Genomic DNA, 20,372 nt, shown 5'->3' with positions numbered 1-20,372 from the left:
TGTAACCAATCCATTATGATGAGCAATATATGGACTACATTCAGAAGACAGACTTCTTTGTCTTTAGGTATTATTTTTTTATTGAAGAAATGACAAGCACAGAACGATTTACACATTTGGCAAGCTTCTGACAGTAAGAAGTATAAGTCACAAATTACAGGACACTTATTTATATTATTTATATTGTTTCTTTTTCAGCTCACACACTATAGTGATATTCTAAAGTTAGGCAGCTAAATAAGAATTAAGCTTTGATCCAAAGCACAACTCTCTTAGAGCTAATCTTTCTTTTATTTTTTCTCATTTTACTGAGTTATTATGAAAATTCTGTTAAATGTGAAAAAAAATTACTTGTGATATATAAACTAACAGATGCAAAAGTTATATAAGACTTGCAAGAACAAATGATGCTGATTAAATTTGGTCATCTAGAACCATGCTGTCCAACACAGTAGCCACTAGCCATCTGGGGCTAAACATAAATGAAGATCAAATAAAATTTAAAATTCGGTTTATCAGATTCATGAACCACATTTCACATGCTCAGCACCTACATGGCTAGTGGCTACCATTATTGCACAGAACAAACATAGAACATTTCCATCATCAGAGAAAGTTATATTCGACAGTGCTGATAGTCAAGGACACCTTTTGTCACCACAATCTACAAAGAATAATGTGTGCTTTGCCTATTTCTGACAACCATGAACTAGAAAAAAATAAATAACCAGCACTGTCACAAAGGGGAAAACATACACTGGCAGGCGGTCATCAGATGAAGGTAAACAAAGCAAAGAAAATAAGCCACTTGGAGAAAAAGAACTCTGATAAGTGACTACTGTAACTGTTAACGGTTCTTAGATATTCAAAAGGTTAACTCTGGTTATAGAATTTAAAATCACTCTTTTAATACTCAATTCAATATTTTGTGAACTTATATTGAAGATTTCTATTCTATTTTAACAAACTATTGGTCAATTTACAGGTCAATTCACTTCACTGAGAAACTTTCAAACATTCTCTCTAGTTTGAGATATTTTGTTTCAGCCAAAACATCAGAATAAAATTTATACAGATATAATTTATAGAGGATCATTTAATACATAAAATATACTAACATTATTCAGAAGAATTTGGGGGAAAATGGGAGTATGTTATCAATGAATACTGAGACTAGGAAAAAGGAAAATAGGAACGTTTTATTTATTATCTTCCTTCTACTGAAGGCTTAATGGTTTTAATTTTAAGCAAAAGCTAGTCATTCCATAGCACGGACGAAAAGAAAAACTACTGCATCCATTTACAATCAAAATGTTCTTTGGCTTTTTCAGAAAACACATTTCTTTTTGCTATTAATACACCATTTATATTCTGTTACCTGCAAATCACTAGATATTAATACTTCTTAGATGTAACACATCAAGATGTAAGTTTAGACATCCATTGAACAATGTACTAAAATGGAGTTATGGTTAATGCCTATACTGTCCTCTGTAATAGTCAATGTGTAAATATCTAATGCTAAAAGAATTTTCAAAGCTTACTGTAGCAATTACCTTAACGGTAGATAGGATCACACTTTCAACTGAAAACACTATGCTATTTGTGGTTACAACAAATAAGACTAAGCCATGCCCCTGGGAATATGCTACTCATATAGAACATCTCTACTTGAAATGGGGTCCAGAGCCAGTTCTATTGGAGCCAAGGAAAGAAACGTGTCTTTAAAGCTTAAAATAATTTGCCATAAGTATATTCAGTCACATAAATTATAACCAAACGTCATGGAAATTCACTTCTGTAATCCAAATGCAATAAACTCTTTTTGAATCCTTTAACTTTATAAAAGAAAACAACAACAAAATCTTTAAACTAGAAAAGCAGAGCAGGAGAGAAAAAACAATTAAAACCAGGTTTTGAAGTTGATATTTTGACATTGCTTAAAACTCAGTATTTCCTGGCCAAAAAAAAATAAGAAGAATAAGAAATTAACTATAAAATAGAGCATAAAAAGCAAATAGTAAAAATTTAGCACTCTTGGGACAACTAAATTTTATGCATGTGTAGAAAAGGGAGAAAAAAAGTCACCAATATTCAAGTGATTAAAAGACCATAAATGACAAGACATGAAATACTTTTAAGGACACATATTTAGACATTGTGATTTTTAACATATTTTTTAAATTACAAGAGTCTTAACAACTTGTTCAAATCATTTCTTTATGTTAAGAAAACTTCAAGAGACTGCATTACCATCAGAGTAAGTTTAAGAGAAAACTTCAGATAATTAACTCTTTACTTTTGATATAGTGATACAATCTTTCAATTAAGTTTAAATATTTACTGGGTTCCTAAAGGCATCGATTCATGCACAAGACACAGATATCCTCCACCATTTTAGACAGCTGTGACCCTAATTTCTAAAGATAAAAAAGGAGAAAAATCCACAATACACACCTACTTCAGGAGTTACCACCATTTATCTTAATGAGTTAAGGAAAATTCTACACATTCTGTATTGAATTATTTTAGTGCAACTATTTATTTTCATATGGAGTATTAAACAATAGACTCTCAGTGTGTTTTACTCTGTGAATGAAAACAGGGAACGCATTAAAAGGCACTAAAATCCTTTCAGGATGGCTGGGATGCACAAAAGAGCAAAATTTAGTAAGGTAGAAGGTGAGGATTTTCCACATTCTATCTCAAAAACTGCAAAGTTATGATCATAATATTTACAGAATAAGATGCCACTTCAAAACAATGTCAATCATACAGCTGATTGCTTGGTGAAAGGATTCATATGTAATAAGTTACTTTCTTGTTATATACTGGTATGGCTGGACTCTTGTGATAGCTCAATTGCTATTAAATGAATTAATAAAAATTTAGACAGAAGAAACTATTTTAAAAGGTATTACTTTCAGTGGGAAATGTTTATTGTAAGAAAAAATGTAGTAAACTTGGGAAGATCACGAAAATAAAATGTATTTTGGTACCTCGAACAGATTAGAAGCAAATGTTAGTAGAGAAAGAGACATTAAAGAAAGAGAATGAAAGAAACAAGTATATGTACATCTCAGTAAAATAATATATGAAAATATTCTGAAATATTGTTCAAAGTAAAAAAAATTTACTTAAGAATAAAGTTATTGTATGAAAATAAACATTCAAATGATTTTGCAGAATAATTTGATAAATTTTAGCCATTTTCTCTATACATTTTTTCCCTTTCTTACTTTCCTTGTCAACACAAGATGATGCTAATCAGCATGCAAAGATTTTGTTCTAATATGTAAACAAACTTTTATAAGCACCATTTTCTTGGAGGCCAAAGAACGACAAGAATCTACTGTACAGCTGCTAAGCATTCATTCAGAATTACAGAAATTTTCATCTGCGAAAACACTGTAAAGGACTACTCTTTTTCACAAGTAAACTAACAGCAAATTACAACAAAATCATTAGCTGTGACTTGAGTTAAAAAGAATTTGCATAGCCTATATAATAAAACCCAAATATGCAAATCGACAGAACGGCAGAACAACCGGTCGCTATGACGTGCACTGACCACCAGGGGACAGATGCTCAATGCAGGAGCTGCCCCCTGGTGGTCAGTGCACTCCTACAGGGGGAGCGCTGCTCAGCTGGAAGCTGGGCTCATGGCTGGAAAGAGCAGCGGCATTGGCAGGAGCCTCTCCTGCCTCTGTGGCAGGTGGACATCCCCCAAGGGGTCCTGGGCCAGGATGAGGAACACCCCACCCCCTCAGGGCACGAATGTCATGCACTGGGCCACTAGTTATTACATATTTTCCACAATCCTAGGCACACAAACAAATATAGTTGGGTACGCAAAATGCTTTCAAGAAATTAAATGATACTCTGGAGTCATAATTCACATAAAAGACATAGTTTATGGATTACTTACTTTCATAGGCAGTTCCTAATCTTTTTAAATCCTTTGGGAATAGGATGAAAGATATGGCTCCTCTCCCAGAAAATTGTACTCAAAAACAATTTTGCATATATTTTTCAGGAGATTCCCTAAATAAGGGATCATCAATGAAGAGTATGTATTTGACGTGACATATATTCAGAAAAGGAAACTTCCTTACAAATAATTTAAAGGCATCAGTGTCTTCATTTCCATAATAAATCTACAACTTACAAAGCACTTTTACTTACCTGAGTTCATTAGAGTCTGACAGTTAACTGTTTCACAACCGAGGAAACTGAGGCACAGATTTAATGGATTGCTAGAGTACCAGTTAGTAATTAGAGGTGGTTTTAAAATGTAACTAACTGTCTGATTCCTTATCTAGAGCTCCCCTGCTGCTAGAAACAAATACTATCATGTCTCCTCCTGCCACACAAAACTAGGCATGGACTGGTTTTAGGAATTCTATATACAAACCCTTACTTGCCTCATCAAAAAACCTGTTTGCCTGGCTGGTATGGCTCAGTGGTTGAGCATCAACCTGTAAACCAGGGGGTCACGGTTTGATTCTCGGTGAGGGTACATGCCCAGGTTTTGGGCTCAATCCCCAGTACGGGGGGAGCAGAAGGCAGGCCGGTCAATGGTTCTCTCTCACCACTGATGTCTCTCTCTCTCCCTCTCCCTTCCTCTCTGAAATCAATAAAAAAACATATATTTTAAAAACTGTTTACTTCTGTTCCAACTTGCAATAGCAGCCTTTCTTCTGCACTAGGCTTGTCACTTTCCAGTGCATTTCTAGTGAGAAGAGCAGAAGACCTCTATACTGTTTCCCCTTACAGGAGAAGCAGCATGAATTTATGGGACTAGGTGACCAATGTTTGCCCCTAGCTAAACCAAGTGTTTGATTGACTTATTTAGTTTTACAGCGAATTGCCAAGTCCTTGTTTAAGAGAGTATTTTGCTTTTGTTAACACATTTTTCCAAGTAACTGGTGCACCCAAACCTATTTACTATATTTAATGAACATCTTCTATGTTGTTTAACATTATCTAAGCTTTCTTCTCAGTACAGATTAATAAAATCTTTCCTCAATGAATCAGAGTCAGTCATATATGTATACACTTATTACTATACTATACTACAATACAGAATTAAGTTATGTTACTATGATTTCACTGACCACTATTAAAATAAAAAAGACAGCCCTAGCCGGTTTGGCTCAGTGGATAGTGTCGGCCCGTGGACTGAAGGGTCAAGGTTCAATTCCGATCAAGGGCACATGACTGGGTTGTGGACTCGATCCCTAATATGGGGTATGCAGGAGGCAGCCAATCAATGATTCTCATCATTGGTGTTTCTATCTCCCTCTTCCTTCCTCTCTGAAATTGATTTTTTAAAAATTAAAAAGACAATTTGCTCCTGCATTTAATGACCCTACACCATTGTGGTTTTTTTGCTTTGGTTTATATGGTTATTCCAGCTTCTTCTTTAGTGTTAGCAGTGCGTTTCTTCTGCTGTCAGGACCTTTGCCTCTACAAGTGCCCCTCCCCTTTATCAATTTCCTTCTTCTAACTTGCCACGTGGACTGGGAGATCAGAAAATGAATTCACTGGAATTTAGAGTCCCTCCATTTAGTAAAGTACGGAGCTTTAATTTACATGTTCTTGTCTGTGCAATGGTCTTTGTCTTTTCTTTCTGACGTTCAATGAAATGCTCCGCCCTGAGACCCCGCCCCACCCAAGCTGTGCGCAGAGGCTTTTGCATATGAATGGCCTGGTCCTTTGAAATCTAAAATTACCTAACGAACTGCAGCTGAGTCAGAGAGACCCAGAACATCCAAAAGAAGGCCCAAGGCCCCACAGCAGCTTGCATTGCTTCACAGCTGGGCCTCATCTGGGCACCTCCAAAACCCAAACAAAGAAGAGGAATCGGCAGATCTCTCCGCAGCTCCTGCTGGGTGGCCTCAGGCAGAGGCTAAATTAGCACCTCCTTGGAGATCCAAGAGCCAGTGTACCCAGTGGTCACAGTGGGACCATCCAAATTACAACTCCTCAGATCCATAAGGGACACACTCAGGGGACAGACTCAGTGAGCACCAAAGCCCCACTGAAGCAAGTCTTGCCCCATAAGGGTGTCTCCAGCACAGCAGCTCTCCCATCGTAGACACAGCTGATCCTCACAGCCAAGTGGCCTGGAGGTCAATTCCTCCCAGTGATACCAACAACAATCAAGGCTTAATTACAACAAGACTGTGCACACAGCCCACAAAGGGATGCACCAAGAGTGTCCACCTCAGGTAACTGGGGAGACTGAGCCATTGGGCCCTATAGGACACCTAGCACACAAAGCCACTCTATCAACACAGGGAAGCAGCCAAAATGCAGAGACAAAGAAACAGGTCACAAATGAAAGAAATGGAGGCAAGCAAATGACTGGATATAGAGTTGAAAACCACAGTTATAAGGTTTTTCAAGAATTTTCTAGAAACTGCCGATAAATTTAGTGAGACCCCTCGAGGATATGAAAAAGGACCAATTAGAAATTAAGCATACACTGACTGAAATAAAGAATAATATACAGAGATCCAACAGCAGAACTAGAGGATCACAAGCATCAAGTCAAAAATTTGAAATACAAAGAAGCAAAAAACACCCAACAGGAAAAGAAAAAAGAAAAAAGAATCCAAAAATATGAAGATAGCGTAAGGAGCCTCTGGGACAACTTCAAGCATACCAACATCCAAATTATGGGGGTGCCAGAAGAAAAGGAAGAGCAAGATATTGAAAACCTATTTGAAGAAATAATGACAGAAAACTTCCCCCACCTGGTGAAAGAAATAGACTTACAAGTCCAGGAAGCACAGAGAACCCCAAACAAAAGGAATCCAAAGAGGACCACACCAAGACACATCATAATTAAAATGCCAAGAGCAAAAGACAAAGAGAGAATCTTACAAGCAGCAAGAGAAAAACAGTTAGTTACCTACAAGGGAGCACCCATACGATTGTCAGCTTATTTCTCAACAGAAACTATGCAGGCCAGACGGGAGTGGCAAGAAATATTCAAAGTGATGAATAGCAAGAACCTACAACCAAGATTACTCTACCCAGCAAAGCTATCATTCAGAATTGAAGGGCAGATAAAGAGCTTCACAGATAAGAAAAAGCTAAAGGAGTTCATCACCGCCAAACCAGTATTATATGAAATGGTGAAAGGTATTCTTTAAGAAGAGGAAGAAAAAGAAAAAGGTAAAGATAAAAATTATGAACAGCAAATACATATCTATCAACAAGTGAATCTAAAAATCAAGTGAATAAAAAATATGATGAACAGAATAAACTTGTGAATATAATAGAATCAGGAGCATAGAAAGGGAGTGGACTGACAATCCTTGGGGTGAAAGGAGTGTGGGGGGTGTGGGAAGAGACTGGACAAAAATCATACACCTATGGATGAGGACAGTGGGGAGCTGGGGGGTAAGGGCATGGGGTGGGGTGGGAACCGGGTGGAGGGGAGCTATGGGGGGGAAAAAAGAGAAACAATTGTAATAATCTGAACAATAAAGATTTATTTTTTAAAAAAGAAATTCAGAAAAAAATACAAAAAATAACAGAGCGAATAATAAACCTCTCCATGCTGGTGGTTGTTTATGATCCGTTGACTCGTGCAGTAAATAAGTTCAAGTGGCCCAAAGAAACTGATATATATGATAGAAAACAACACTCTTCTATCATATGTAACTTATCTGTATAGTTTTATTCTTAAAATACTAGTCAAGCCCTAGCTGGTTTGGCTCAGTAAACAGAGCGTCAGCCTGAGGACTGAAGGGTCCTGGGTTTGATTCCAGTCAAGGGTACATGCCCAGGTTGCAGGTTCGATCCCCAATAAGGGGCGTGCAGGAGGTTGCCAATCAATGATTCTCTCTCATCATTGATGATTCTTTCTCTCTCTCCCTCTCCCTTCCTCTCTGAAATCAATATAAATATATATATATATATATGTGTGTGTGTGTGTGTGTGTATACATTATTCAAGTTATTAAAGAAATGCTTCATAATTATAAAAAGTATGCAACTCAAGATCAACAACAACAAAAAATACCTTCATTTGAATCTCAAACATTTTTCCTACCTAAGCAATCAGATCATTATTAATGAAATCCAACTTTGACCAAAATACTTGATTAATGGTGAGAAATCCTATGAAAACAGTTACTTGTTTTGTGACTAAATATCAAAAGATAAGTTATATGACACATCGCTGCCAAAATAAGATTAAAATCTGTATTACTAGATTAGATGTTATAAAAATGTTTTCCTGTTTTATTATGTAACAAGTTAGGACTTCAGGTAGTATTTTTACTACTGTTGAGTTTCACAATGGCACAATTAGAATATCTCTAATTTATTCCTATATTTTCTTCTACTTTAAAAATAGGATACATTTGAGTAGCATAATGAACTGGCCTGTATAATAGTAATTGCAGCACTCAAACATTTACTATGTGCCAGATACAGTTCTAAGCACTTTACACATAGTAACTCCTTTACTCCTCACAAAGAGCCCTATGAGATAGATGCTTTGATCAACACAATGCAACATGAGGAGGCAGAGGCTTGGAGAAGGTTAAGTAGTTTTCCTAGCGCCAGCACTACAGTGGTACCCATACACTGATAAGTGTGACTTCATGTCACTGTGTTAGATTAACTCCTATTTTAGAGTATTTTATTTTAGTACTTTAAAGTACATTTCCTAAATTCCATTACCAACACCATTCAGCTTAAAAATTGGAGAACTCATCAACACCTCGCAATATATTAGGATAAAACTATTTACGGTTTAGGTACAGGCACATGAATGGTAAGCTGCATCCTCTGTTTTGTTGACACATTTCAGGAGTACAGTATGTAAGGTAGAATTGATAGCCCAGAAAATTTTCTCCTAAATTGTCAGAAAGGACTGTTAACAATTAATGCAAAAATAAACAAATTTTTACCAAGTATTGGAGATGCCATGTAATTGTTAAATAATGAGAACCCTCCCACTACCTCCAATTTTCCAAAAAGCCCAAACAATAAAATATGATGAAATCCATCTAAATATAAATCCTCAACACATTTAAGCAGTTTAGTTATGCTCATATTTTTATTCTAAACACAGTGAAGCTCAAATAAAAAAAAGCCCCTACAATGCCTTCCTTTGGCAAACAATGTTTTTTAACAGCCCACAGACTATTACATTTATTCCACCAAAATGCATAAACATTTTTAGTTCAGTATTTTGTTTCTTACTAACAATCAATGGCTTATTTGTGTGAGTTTTTTTTTTTAATGAGTATACAAAAGAAAACAAAAGCTGGAATCTGGAAAAACAAGGGTTCATATTAGTCAAAGATTTGCAATGAGAAACAATTAACATCTTCCATATAACTTTTTCTAAAAAACAGAACACTTTACAATCCCTTTGAAAAGGAAATGACATTTTAAATACAAAGACATAAAAATTTACTATAGCTCTTTTATGTGGTTTTTTTTTTAGTATTTACATTTCAACAATATTTAGAACAGCAATATTTTTCTCTCATAGCACGTTCACTCTTAAAATTTTAATGACAACTTTAAAATTAAGCTATATTTTAAAACTCATGGTTTCTTGCATGTCATGAACACATCTGATATGATCTGTGTAAGAAATCACTGAAAACAGCTCTGACCGGTTTGGCTCAGTGGACAGAGCAGTGGACAGAGAGTCAGCCTGCGGACTGAAGGGTCCCAGGTTCGATTCCGGTCAAGGGCATGTACCTTGGTTGCGGGCACATCCCCAGTAGGGAGTGTGCAGGAGGCAGCTGATCGATGTTTCTAACTCTCTATCCCTCTCCCTTTCTCTCTGTAAAAAATCAATAAAATATATATTTTTTTTTTAAATCACTGAAAACAAATCAGACCTCTTACAAAAAACAGAATGAGATCCATGTCAGGTAACCGAGGCATGATTATAATTACGTCAACTATAATTAGTTCTCAATATTTAGGTTTGATGTACTATTTTCTTCCTTAGTTACTAACGATCATTCTTTTTACGTTCTTATTAGAAATTCATCTTTGTTAGAAAATATACCAAAAGAAACAACAGAATGTTTACCACAATATGGACTTTTTAAATACTCTGGGTGAAATTAGAATTCTTTGAGAGAAAAAGTATGTCCTTATATTTCAGAATGCTTGTACAAACAAAAAATTGAGCATACCTTTTAATAAGAGACTGACTGTTATTATACCAACAGACCATAAGCTTTAAAACTAAAGATGTGAATAAAAAGAATGGGGGTGGGGATTAAAGAAGTTACAGTGCTGGCAACAGAAGATTTCTTTCTTCTCATTCTAGTCAAGGACCAGACTCCATAATAACCAGAACAGAATAAACAAACTATTCTGGGCAGGAAGAAACAGAAAGAAGCAACTCTTAAATAAACAAAATGACCAAAACATACTGATAATATAAAATCACCTATCACATTCTGCACAATTTCCCATAAATCTGAAATAAGCTATTATTTTAACCAAAACACTATCACTGTTAACCACAGGGAGCATCATATACCATTAATAGACACTAAAGGCCAATATAAACTACAAATATCAACTTAAACCAAAAGAAAAGTATAAAGTTACAGAAAAAAATGTTCTTAATGCCTAAAACTTGAGTATGGAATAATAAAACCAAAGAGACAGACATTAAAGGAGGTACAAGATTTCAAAGTACATAGTCAGAGCTAAAGTAATGTTTGGGGAAAATCTTACATTAACAGGTTACGTGATTTAAGTTCAGTGGCACACAGTATACAATATATAAGAAATAACTAAAAACAGTTTGGTGCCCTAATGAAATTCTACATTTTGTTGTTGCTATTGTTCCACAAAGAAGGAAGAGGACCAATTTTTATTATTCCTAATAAAATATTAACAGGTGGCAACTGGCCTATAAACCGTGAATGCCATCAAGAACAAACTGATATATTCAAAGAATGCAACTCAAAAAATACTTTCTTGATGTTCATACCAAAACCTTTTCTAAGATAACCACCTCCTTCTTCAGGAAGAAAGTCTATTTCAATAACATAGTGGAAGGGGAGATATTAACACAAAGTATATTTCAATAGTACCAATAACTGCAGTGACTCTTGGAAAATCTCTTCCTGTAATTTACTTACCTCCACTGACTGTATCTTGTTCTTCACCTTCAGGAAATGCAACTTGGCTTGGCAAGCTATTCCTAGATCGAGTGACTGTCTCTAACTGGGAAGCCCGTCCCAATAAAGACAGCTCATCTAGCACCTCTCCTTCTTTGGCCTCGAGGTCTGATTTTGAAGTGGTTAAGGGTTTTATGCTTTCGGGTGCCATTAGCCTATTGGAGTCATTCAAACAGGCTGCTGTGCTACTGTCCAGACTCAGCACTCGGGCCCGAGTCTTGGCACTGTTTGTGCTAGAAGTCCGACGTGTTGTCCGCTTTTTGCCAGTTCCTTCAGGACCCAAATGAGCTTTGTGTGTGTGCTCGGGGTCAGTGCCCTTTTCTTTAGGGACATGTTTAGTCTTGAGAGCACTGTATCTTCCCTCAGGAGATTGACACGAATGAGAAGTGGTGCTAGAAGAGCTATCACTGCTGAACTGGTGAGCAGACTGAACACTCGATGCTCTGCTCAAGTCACTTTGGTCACTAGAGTCCTCATCGTGACAGAATATAGCACTGTGTGGCTTGGTACCAGAAACACCTCGAAAGGAAACATAGTCCCTATGCCGACTTGAATCAAAACTGCTGGCCCGTTTTTTCCCGGTCCGTCTCCTGCCTGACTTATGGGCAGAGGCCGTCCGGTGGATTAAGCTGGACGATTTAGGTCTTACATCCCCTTCCTTTTGCTTTCCACCGTCTTTCGCAACTTTGGAGTCCACTGGAACAGCAGACTTATCGCTCTGCTCCTCCTTGTCGTCGGCAGTTTTCCCCAGGGGCCCGTCCCCCTGAGAAGTGAATTCATTTGCATGGGGGTTTTTATTGGCTTCTTCCGACGCAGAGGGGCTGCGACCTCTCTGATTGTGCACATCATCAGAGGTACTCGGATCTTTGGCCTCTTGAACCTCATTGTTTGTACTCACTTCCAAGGCAGTCTTTTCACTACTAGTCCTGTTGTCACTGGAACAGCTCCTCTTATCCTCTGGTTCAGCACAGCATTCTTTTCTCCTCCCACTTTTCTTTCCCACTTTCGGAGACTCCTCGTGCTCTGACAAGAGGCTCTCTATGTGAGTTGAGCTAGTCTGTTCACTTTTATAGCTGCTGACAGTGCTGTTGGTGTCCCGGTCCGTTCCACTGCAATAGCTCTCTGTGGACCCACTGCTCCGTGTGCTCAGGCTCCTCAAGCTGTCCATACTTTTGTCTGCTTTCAAAGGTTTGCTCTTCCCACTTTTTGTAGGTGGCTGAGAATGACTGTTTTTCAGCTCAACAACAAGCTGAAATTCCCCAGATAAACGAGAATTTTCCACCAAGGATTCTTTGGATCCAGAATGAGGTTTGGAAGATTCTAACTCACTCACTGGATCTAACCCACGTCTTTGCTGATACAGAGGGAAGTCATTCAGTGAAGTATCTGGAAAAGCCACGGCAGAGCTGGAAGTCCGTGGTACACCTCGTGGCCGGTGATCTTTCCTATAAGAGTGTGAGTGTAAAGGGACGAGAGAAGCTACTTCTGTGTCACAGGCGCTGGACAGAGACTGATCGACGTGGTGGTGGCTGTGACTCGGCAGGCTCATTTTGTCGCTGCAGTCCCTTGGCAAGTCCTGTCCACAAGAGGATAAGGAAGGCTGAATGGAGATGAAGGAATCATTGGAGACCAGACGGAAGAGCTTCCGATCAGTTGCCAAATCTGTTTCAAACACATTTGGAAATGTTAACACAAATTCATGATCTACTTTTCTACTGTTTAACAATGGAAAGAATTCACAGCATACAGTTAATCAAGTATAAACAATTACTCAAGTAATTCACTAAAGGCCAGTCATTCCAAAGAGGCAGTCTCTGTTTCACAGCTGCACAAAGAAAGCATTCTATAATGAAATGAACTAATATCCTCAGAAAAGATCCTATAAATTATCAACAAAATCTACGAGGCAACAGCCCGATCCATGTGGTTCAGTAGTTGAGCGTCGGCCTATGAACCAGGAGGTCACAGTTGGATTCCTAGTCAGGGCACATGCCTGGGTTGCGGGCATGATCCCCAATGGGGGACATGCAGGAGGTAGTTAATCAATGATTCTTTCTCATGATTGATATTTCTCTCTCTTTCCCTTTCCCTTCCTCTTTGAAATCAATAAGTATACATACTTTTTTTTTTTAAATAAGAGGCAACAAAATACTATATTTAAAATGGACCGAGATATTTATGTGAGTCCTGATTCTAACTTACTAACTGGGTAACCCTGGATTACCTCTCTAAGCCTCTGCTTTCTCACTTGTAAAATGCAGTATCAATCTTACCCAGCAGTACCATTGACTAACTGAGATATGACATACATTTCTTAGCACGGTGTCTGACACAATTAACAGTAGCTATCATTATTTTATCTCATTAACATAACACAAAAATATTTTTAAAAAACTAATGATTAAAAAAACAAACCAATGAAAACCTAGTCATCAGAAACAGAAAAAAAAATAAATAAAAAGGCTGACCAATGCCAAACTAGATATAAGAAGATATCTTGTCCTAGTCGGTTTGGCTCAGTGGGTAGAGCGTTAGCCTTTGGACTGAAGGGTCCCAGGTTCGATTCCAGCCAAGGGCACATGTCCTGGTTATGGGCTTGATCCCCAGTACAGGGCATGCAAGAGGCAGCCAATTGGTGGTTCTCTCTCATCATTGATGTTTCTATCTCTCTCTCCATCTCCCTTCCTCTCTGAAATCAATAAGGAAATATAGATTTTTTTAAAAAAACACAAAAAACAGCCAAGGGAAAAGAAGAAAAAAAAAGAAGATATGTTGATGTTCATAATGATTGAAAAGATTAAAACAATTATGAGGCAAAATCCTGCATCTCCTTGCTTCATCGTTGATGCAACAATTACAAAATGCCTCATGAAAAAATATATATCCCCTTATGAGACTATTCCTTTAACCTTTCATTTAGGGAAGTGATTAGTGATTAGTGACTTAAGTTACCATATATATTATGTATGCAAATATAAATAAATCCATCTACCTACCTACACTGTAATTTATATTGAAATATGGCTTGACAACCAAACTGCACAATAGCTAATTTTCAATACACTTTTTAAAAAATATATATTTTATTGATTTTTTTACAGAGAGGAAGGGAGAGGGATAGAGAGTCAGAAACGATGAGAAAGAAACATCGATCAGCTGCCTCCTGCACATACTGGGGATGTGCCCGCAACCAAGGTACATGCCCTTGACCGGAATCGAACCTGGGACCCTTCAGTCCATAGGCCGACGCTCTATCCACTGAGCCAAACTGGTTAGGGCTTCAATACACTTTTGACAGACAAAAATGGTTGAGTCTCCTGTTAGTTCAATAAAGAGAAAAATTACTCTTATGTGTCATAACTGCATAGACAAACTATAATACTAGATTCTTTAGTAAGTCAACTTCTTCCAGTAGAATCTTAACAATAAAAGCACAAAAATTTCCCCTAAGATTAATATATAATAAGAATAAATTGTTAGAAATGTTTATGTACTTTAAAAAATTTTAAATCTAGATTATATCTGAATAATTAAAAACTTAAGAGTCTCTAGAATGTACCACAGAATTGTATTTACAAATGACCTATTAGGCTTTATCTCATGTTTTAAAGTCTTCAAGAAAAGTAAAATCCATGTTCTTTATCATTTGTCCAAAATAACTGTCACTATGCTTGGGGTCTTATACTCTCTAAAAACCAAAATTTTAAAATTAGCATTGTATTTACTTTTTTGTAATATGAAATTATAAAGTTATTTCTAAAAACTCTCTATGTATCTCTAACAACTATGGAATGTTGTGATATTCACATCTCAAGGTTATGAATTTTATAGAACAAAAACTGAACTGAACAAGTAGCTAAAAATTGCTAGTTCTAATATACAACAAAAGACTTTTTAAAAAATGCTAGCAATCAAAACCAACTACCTTCTAAGACATTAATAAAGCAGAAATTTAAGTTTTTCATTTTAAAAGACAGTCAAACTTACTTTAGCACATACAACATTGCAAAATAAATATACCATAAAAAGTTTAACTTTAGGTGGTTTTAGGAACCTTTTTAGTAAATATGCTTTCTTAGACATTTTTCTTATTGGTAGGAATATAGTCAAAGACAGGCTTAAATCAATACAAAAAGATACTATTTTTCATATAATTAATTTTTTTCCCAATGATTGTTACTAGTGCTGTTTAGGACAAGAAAGACATGCTCATATTCTGCTCATAGTGGTAAAAATTGGTGTAACCTCTGTAAAGAAATCAGGCAATACAGCCAAAAGCCTTTCAAAAGTATATTCACCCATGGTCAGTAATCGATTTCTAGAGATTGCTGCTAAAGGATAAATTAAAATATGCATATAAGGTTTTAGCAAAAAATTATTCAACTCAGGTTCTTATAAAACTTCTTAAAACACAAAAAGTATAAAAATCTCCAATTAAAAAAAAGGATGAAAAAATTATGATGGTCTATTGACATGCAAGCACTAAAAATGTTTTTAAATTATCTACACTAAAAAAGAGAAAGATGTAAATTGACTGTACCTTCGTGACGCCCACCAGCCAATCAAGAGTAAGCATGCAAATTAACCCAACAAAAATGGGGGGTTAGTTTGCATACACAGGCGCTGAGTGGCCGGAGGCGGAACGCTTGCGTCATCACCATGGCGACGACGCAGGCATTCTGCGCCGCCCCAGCCACTCCGGGCCTCTGGGCACCGTGGGAAGGCGGAAAGGCAGCTCCAGGTCGGAGCAAATGCGGTGCCGGCAGCCAGGGGAAGGAAGGCCCATTCTTGCACAAATCTTCATGCATCGGGCCTCTAGTGTATTAATATGAGAAAATACTTAAGTAAAATTATATATTAGAATCTGTAATAGTTCAAAAGAATACTTAGGGTATGTGTGCATGTTTGTGGGGATGTTAAAAGTAATATATCATATTTAGCCATACAAAGGAATCAAGTCCTCATATATGCTACAACATGCCAAATAAAAGCAGCACACACAAAAAGCCACATATTGTAAAACTAGAGGCCCGGTGCACGAAATTCATGCACGGAGGGGGGTTGTCCCTCAGCCCAGCCTGTACCCTCTCCAATCTGGGCCTGGTACAGGGGTGGGGGCCAGCTGGTTTGCCCTGAAGAGCGTCCCGGATCAGGTGGGTGTTCCCTTGGGGCGTGGGGCGGCCTGAGCGAGGGGCCTGTGGTGGTTTGCAGGCGGGCCACGCCCCCTGGCAAGCAAGCAGAGGTCCTGGTATCTGGAATTTATTTTCCTTCTACAATTGAAACTTTGTAGCCTGGAGCGGAGCCAAGCCTGGGGCTCCCTCCGAGGCTGCTGGCAGCCATTTGTGTTGGGGTTATAATTGAAACTTTGTTGCCTTAAGCGGGTGGGCCCGGCCAGGGTGTGCGGAAAGCTATGCTTCCCCTGTTGCCGGCAGCAACCCTGGCCTGCTCTCTCAAGCTCCATTCTGCCGCCATTTGTTTGAATTTGTTTACCTTCTATAATTGAAACTTTGTAGCTTGAGTGGAGGCTTAGGCCTGGCCAGGGCAGGCGGAAAGCTTGGCTTCCTCTGTTACCTAGGAAACCTTGCTCTCTGTGGCTGTAGCCATCTTGGTTTGGGTTAATTTGCATACTCGCTCTGATTGAACAGTGGGTGTGGCTTGTGGGCGTGGCTTATGGGTGTGTTGGAGGTATGGTCAATTTGCATATTTGTCTATTATTAGATAGGAGGATCCCATTTATATGAAATGTCCAGAATAGGCAAATGCATAGACAAAAAATTGATTAGTAGTTGCCAGGGGCTGGCTGAAGAAAGAAATGCGGAATATAATGGGTTTGGCTTTCTTTATGACATAATGAAAATATTCTGGAATCAGATAGTGGTGATGGATGCGCAACCTTGCAAATATACTAAAATCCACTAAATTTTACACTTTAGAAGGGTGAATTTTATGGTATGTGGATTATATCACCATAAAAAATAAGAAGAAAAAAGTGATACACCAAAAAATATTAACAGTTAGCTCAGTGGCAGAAGTGTGAATTATTTTCTTCTTCATACATAACTATATTTTTTTTAATTAACACATATTACTTTTATAAACAAAAATCACATTCTCCTTCTCTCTTCTGGATCATCCCCATCTAATGTAATAAAAGGATAATATGCAAATTAACCACCACTCTGTTACAAAGCTGGCGGTGCTGGCGTCACTCTGTTACAAAGCTGGCGGCGCGGGCAGGACGCTGGCGTCATCGCCCCAGCAACGAGGCCGGCATCCCGCGCCCTGGCCATGGAAGAAGAGAGGGCGTCTGGGCAGGCAGCACACCCCCAGCCCCGCGGACACAACGCAGGGCTGGGGGTGTGCTCCCAGCGGCCGCCACACGGCTCGGAGTACACCCCCCCCACCCCAGCGGACACAACACAGGGGGCCTCTGCGCGTGCGCTGCAGAGGAAACACCCTTTCTGACCGCTCATTGGCTAAGCTCCCCGTACACCACTCGCAGTGTTCTTGGTAACTTGGGTAATAAGAATCCAAGAAGGTGATCTAGGGTTTTCCCACCTCACTCCTGGAGGAAAAAATGAAGGTCCGCTGCTGGAGGGGCTAAGAAATGTCATATCCTGCCCTAGCCAGTTTGGCTCAGTGGATAGCCTCGGTCTGCTGACCGCAGGGTCTGGGTTCGATTCTGATCGAGGACATGTACCTAGGTTGCAGGCTCCTCCCTGGCCGGGGCCCAGGTCAGGGCGCATGCAGGAGGCAACCAATCAAAGTGTCCCTCTCACATTGATGTTTCTCTCCGTCTTTCCCTCTCTCTTCCAAGCTTTCTAAAAATCAATGGAAACATATCCTCAGGTGAGAATAAAAAAAAAAAATAAAAAGAAAGAAAGGAAGGAAGAAATGTCATATCCTGTGAAAGAGACATCTTGAAAATGCCTAAAGAAAGTTGTCATTTTTTCGTGGTGAAGGGACTGGAGTCAGTGTTGATGAAAACACCTTGGCGGCTGCAGCGGCCAGCAGTGGCAGCAGCAGCAGGGTGATGGGGCTGGCGCCTTCCCCTGATCAGCCCAGTTGCCTCCCGCAGAGGGAGGCCAGACTACTGCTTAGGCCCACTCCCCATGGGCCATTAGTAGGACATCCCCTGAGGACTCCCAGTCTGTGAGAGGGGGCAGGCTGGGCTGAGGGATCCCCCCGCCCCAGTGCACAAATTTCGTGCACTGGGCCCCTAGTCAATTATATAAACACACACCAAGCTGTTATTTCTCCTACCTATTCTAACAAAATCCAAATCTTCCCTTTATCCTCACTTTCCCTCTAGCACCTGGTATTTTTGATCCCCTTTACAAAAGAGTAGTCTATATTAACTGTTTTCAATTTCTTCTCCTCTAATTCTCTCTTACATGTATTCCAATCCCACTCATTAAGATGCTTATCAAAGTTGCCAACAACACTGTTAAATTCAATGGTCAAGTCTCAGCTGCTTATTAGCAACATTTGACAAAGTTGATCATGATTCCTTTCCCTGCAACACTGGATACAACACTGCTGGTTTTCCCTCTACCTCACCAGTTGTTATACTCAGCCTCCTGGTCTTACTAAGCTGAAGTGGTTCAGAGCTCAATCCTTGGAACTTGCATTTTTCTATCCGTAATCTCTCTTTTCTAGAGAAAACTCATTCATTTTCCTGGCCCCATGATAATAAAATTCAGAAATACCTGTAACCAGTTCTTCTACCCAGCCCCCTACTCTTATGGGGATGGACTAAATAAAGTTCTGATCTTGAGTCGGGAAGATGTGAATGAGGCTGGAGAGGGCAATCTCTCCTTAGAAGTGAAAAAGAAGAGTGCACCTTTCCACATGCTCAGTTTTCTCCTAATTACCCTGAATCACGCTGATAAAACAAGTGCCAGCTAATCAACTAACCAACTAACGAAAGGTCAATGTCCTGTAAATCTAAACCACCCAGAGAAACCGAAAGAGCCTCAACTGATACTTAAGCCAGAATGAATAATTGCCACTAGGTGGTGCCAAATCGTAGCCAAGACTAACAGATTTGGAACAGGGAGCCAGGCCACCTAACTCCAAGCTGGCCAACCATGCAGGCTTGCTTTGTTATAAACTTCATAATAACACAACCTTACAGTTGACATGATGAAACTTTTTGGTATTTATACACTGAAAACTCCCAATTTCACAACCTGAACCCAGACTTCTTACCTGATATCCAGACCTATGTAATTATCTATTAACTAGAGGCCTGGTGCACGAAATTCATACACTTGGGGTGGGGGCGGTCCCTCAGCCTGGCCTGTGCCATCTAGCAGTTGGACATCCTTAGCGCTGCCGCAGAGGCGGGAGAGGCTCCCGCCACCGCCACTGCACTCGCCAGCCATGAGCCCAGCTTCTGGCTGAGCGGTGCTCCCCCTGTGGGAGTGCACTGACCACCAGGGGACAGCTCCTGCATTGAGCATCTGCCCTCTGGTGGTCAGTGCGCATCATAGTGACCGGATGTTCCGCCATTTGGTCGATTTGCATATTAGCCTTTTATTATATAGGATTACTGCTGCTTAGAGGTCTAACAGCATCTCATACCTGATATGCCTAAAACTGAACTCCCTATCTCATCCTCCTGCTCCCACTTCTCACACTATTGTAAGTGATTTATTCCCAGTACTTAAATTAGTGCTGAGTATGTAATAAATACTAGCTATCTGTTATATTTAAACTATGTGGGAAAATGTTATACGATAAAAGCAAGTGATAAACCTACATGAAAATAGAATAGTATAGCATTAAAAACATAATTCAAAACTAGATTGCCACTTTGTAGCTGTGTGATTTTGGTGCAAGTTTCTTGTAACCTCTCTAAGCCATGATAAGTTCATCTGTCCAGTGAGAATGAAAGTATTAACATTAAATGCTTAAAGATTAAATGGGTGAATGTGTATAAAGCAGAAGTGGGGAACTTTTGCTGCCAATGCCATTTTGATATTTATAACATCATTCACAGGCCATACAAAATTAACAACTTAAAAATTAGCTTACTATTTGGTTAAACATTTAATTAACTCACCCCTAATGCTTGGCAGGACCAGACCAAATGATCTCTTGGGCCTTATCTGGCTCTTGGGCCAGATATTCCCTATACCTAATAAAGGCTGAAAAGAAGACCTAAACCAGGGGTTAACAAACG

General features: G+C 38.9%; 1 protein-coding gene across 8 annotated transcripts in view; it reads right to left on the bottom strand.

Moving 5' to 3' along the window:
* PCNX1 (pecanex 1) overlaps window positions 1–20,372 on the bottom strand; it is a 159,650-nt gene that overhangs the window by 90,963 nt on the left and 48,315 nt on the right. For all 8 annotated transcript variants that reach the window (XM_079768039.1, XM_079768032.1, XM_079768034.1 and 5 more), the window contains one exon: window positions 11,147–12,847. In XM_079768039.1, coding sequence (XP_079624165.1) covers window positions 11,147–12,847 — 1,701 coding nt within the window. The remainder of the gene's footprint in view (window positions 1–11,146; window positions 12,848–20,372) is intronic.

The sequence above is a fragment of the Cnephaeus nilssonii genome (assembly GCF_951640355.1).
Source record: "Cnephaeus nilssonii genome assembly, chromosome: 4".
Classification (NCBI taxonomy): domain Eukaryota; kingdom Metazoa; phylum Chordata; class Mammalia; order Chiroptera; family Vespertilionidae; genus Cnephaeus; species Cnephaeus nilssonii.
Note: the sequence above shows the minus strand (reverse complement) of the source record. Positions and strands in the feature narration are given on the sequence as shown.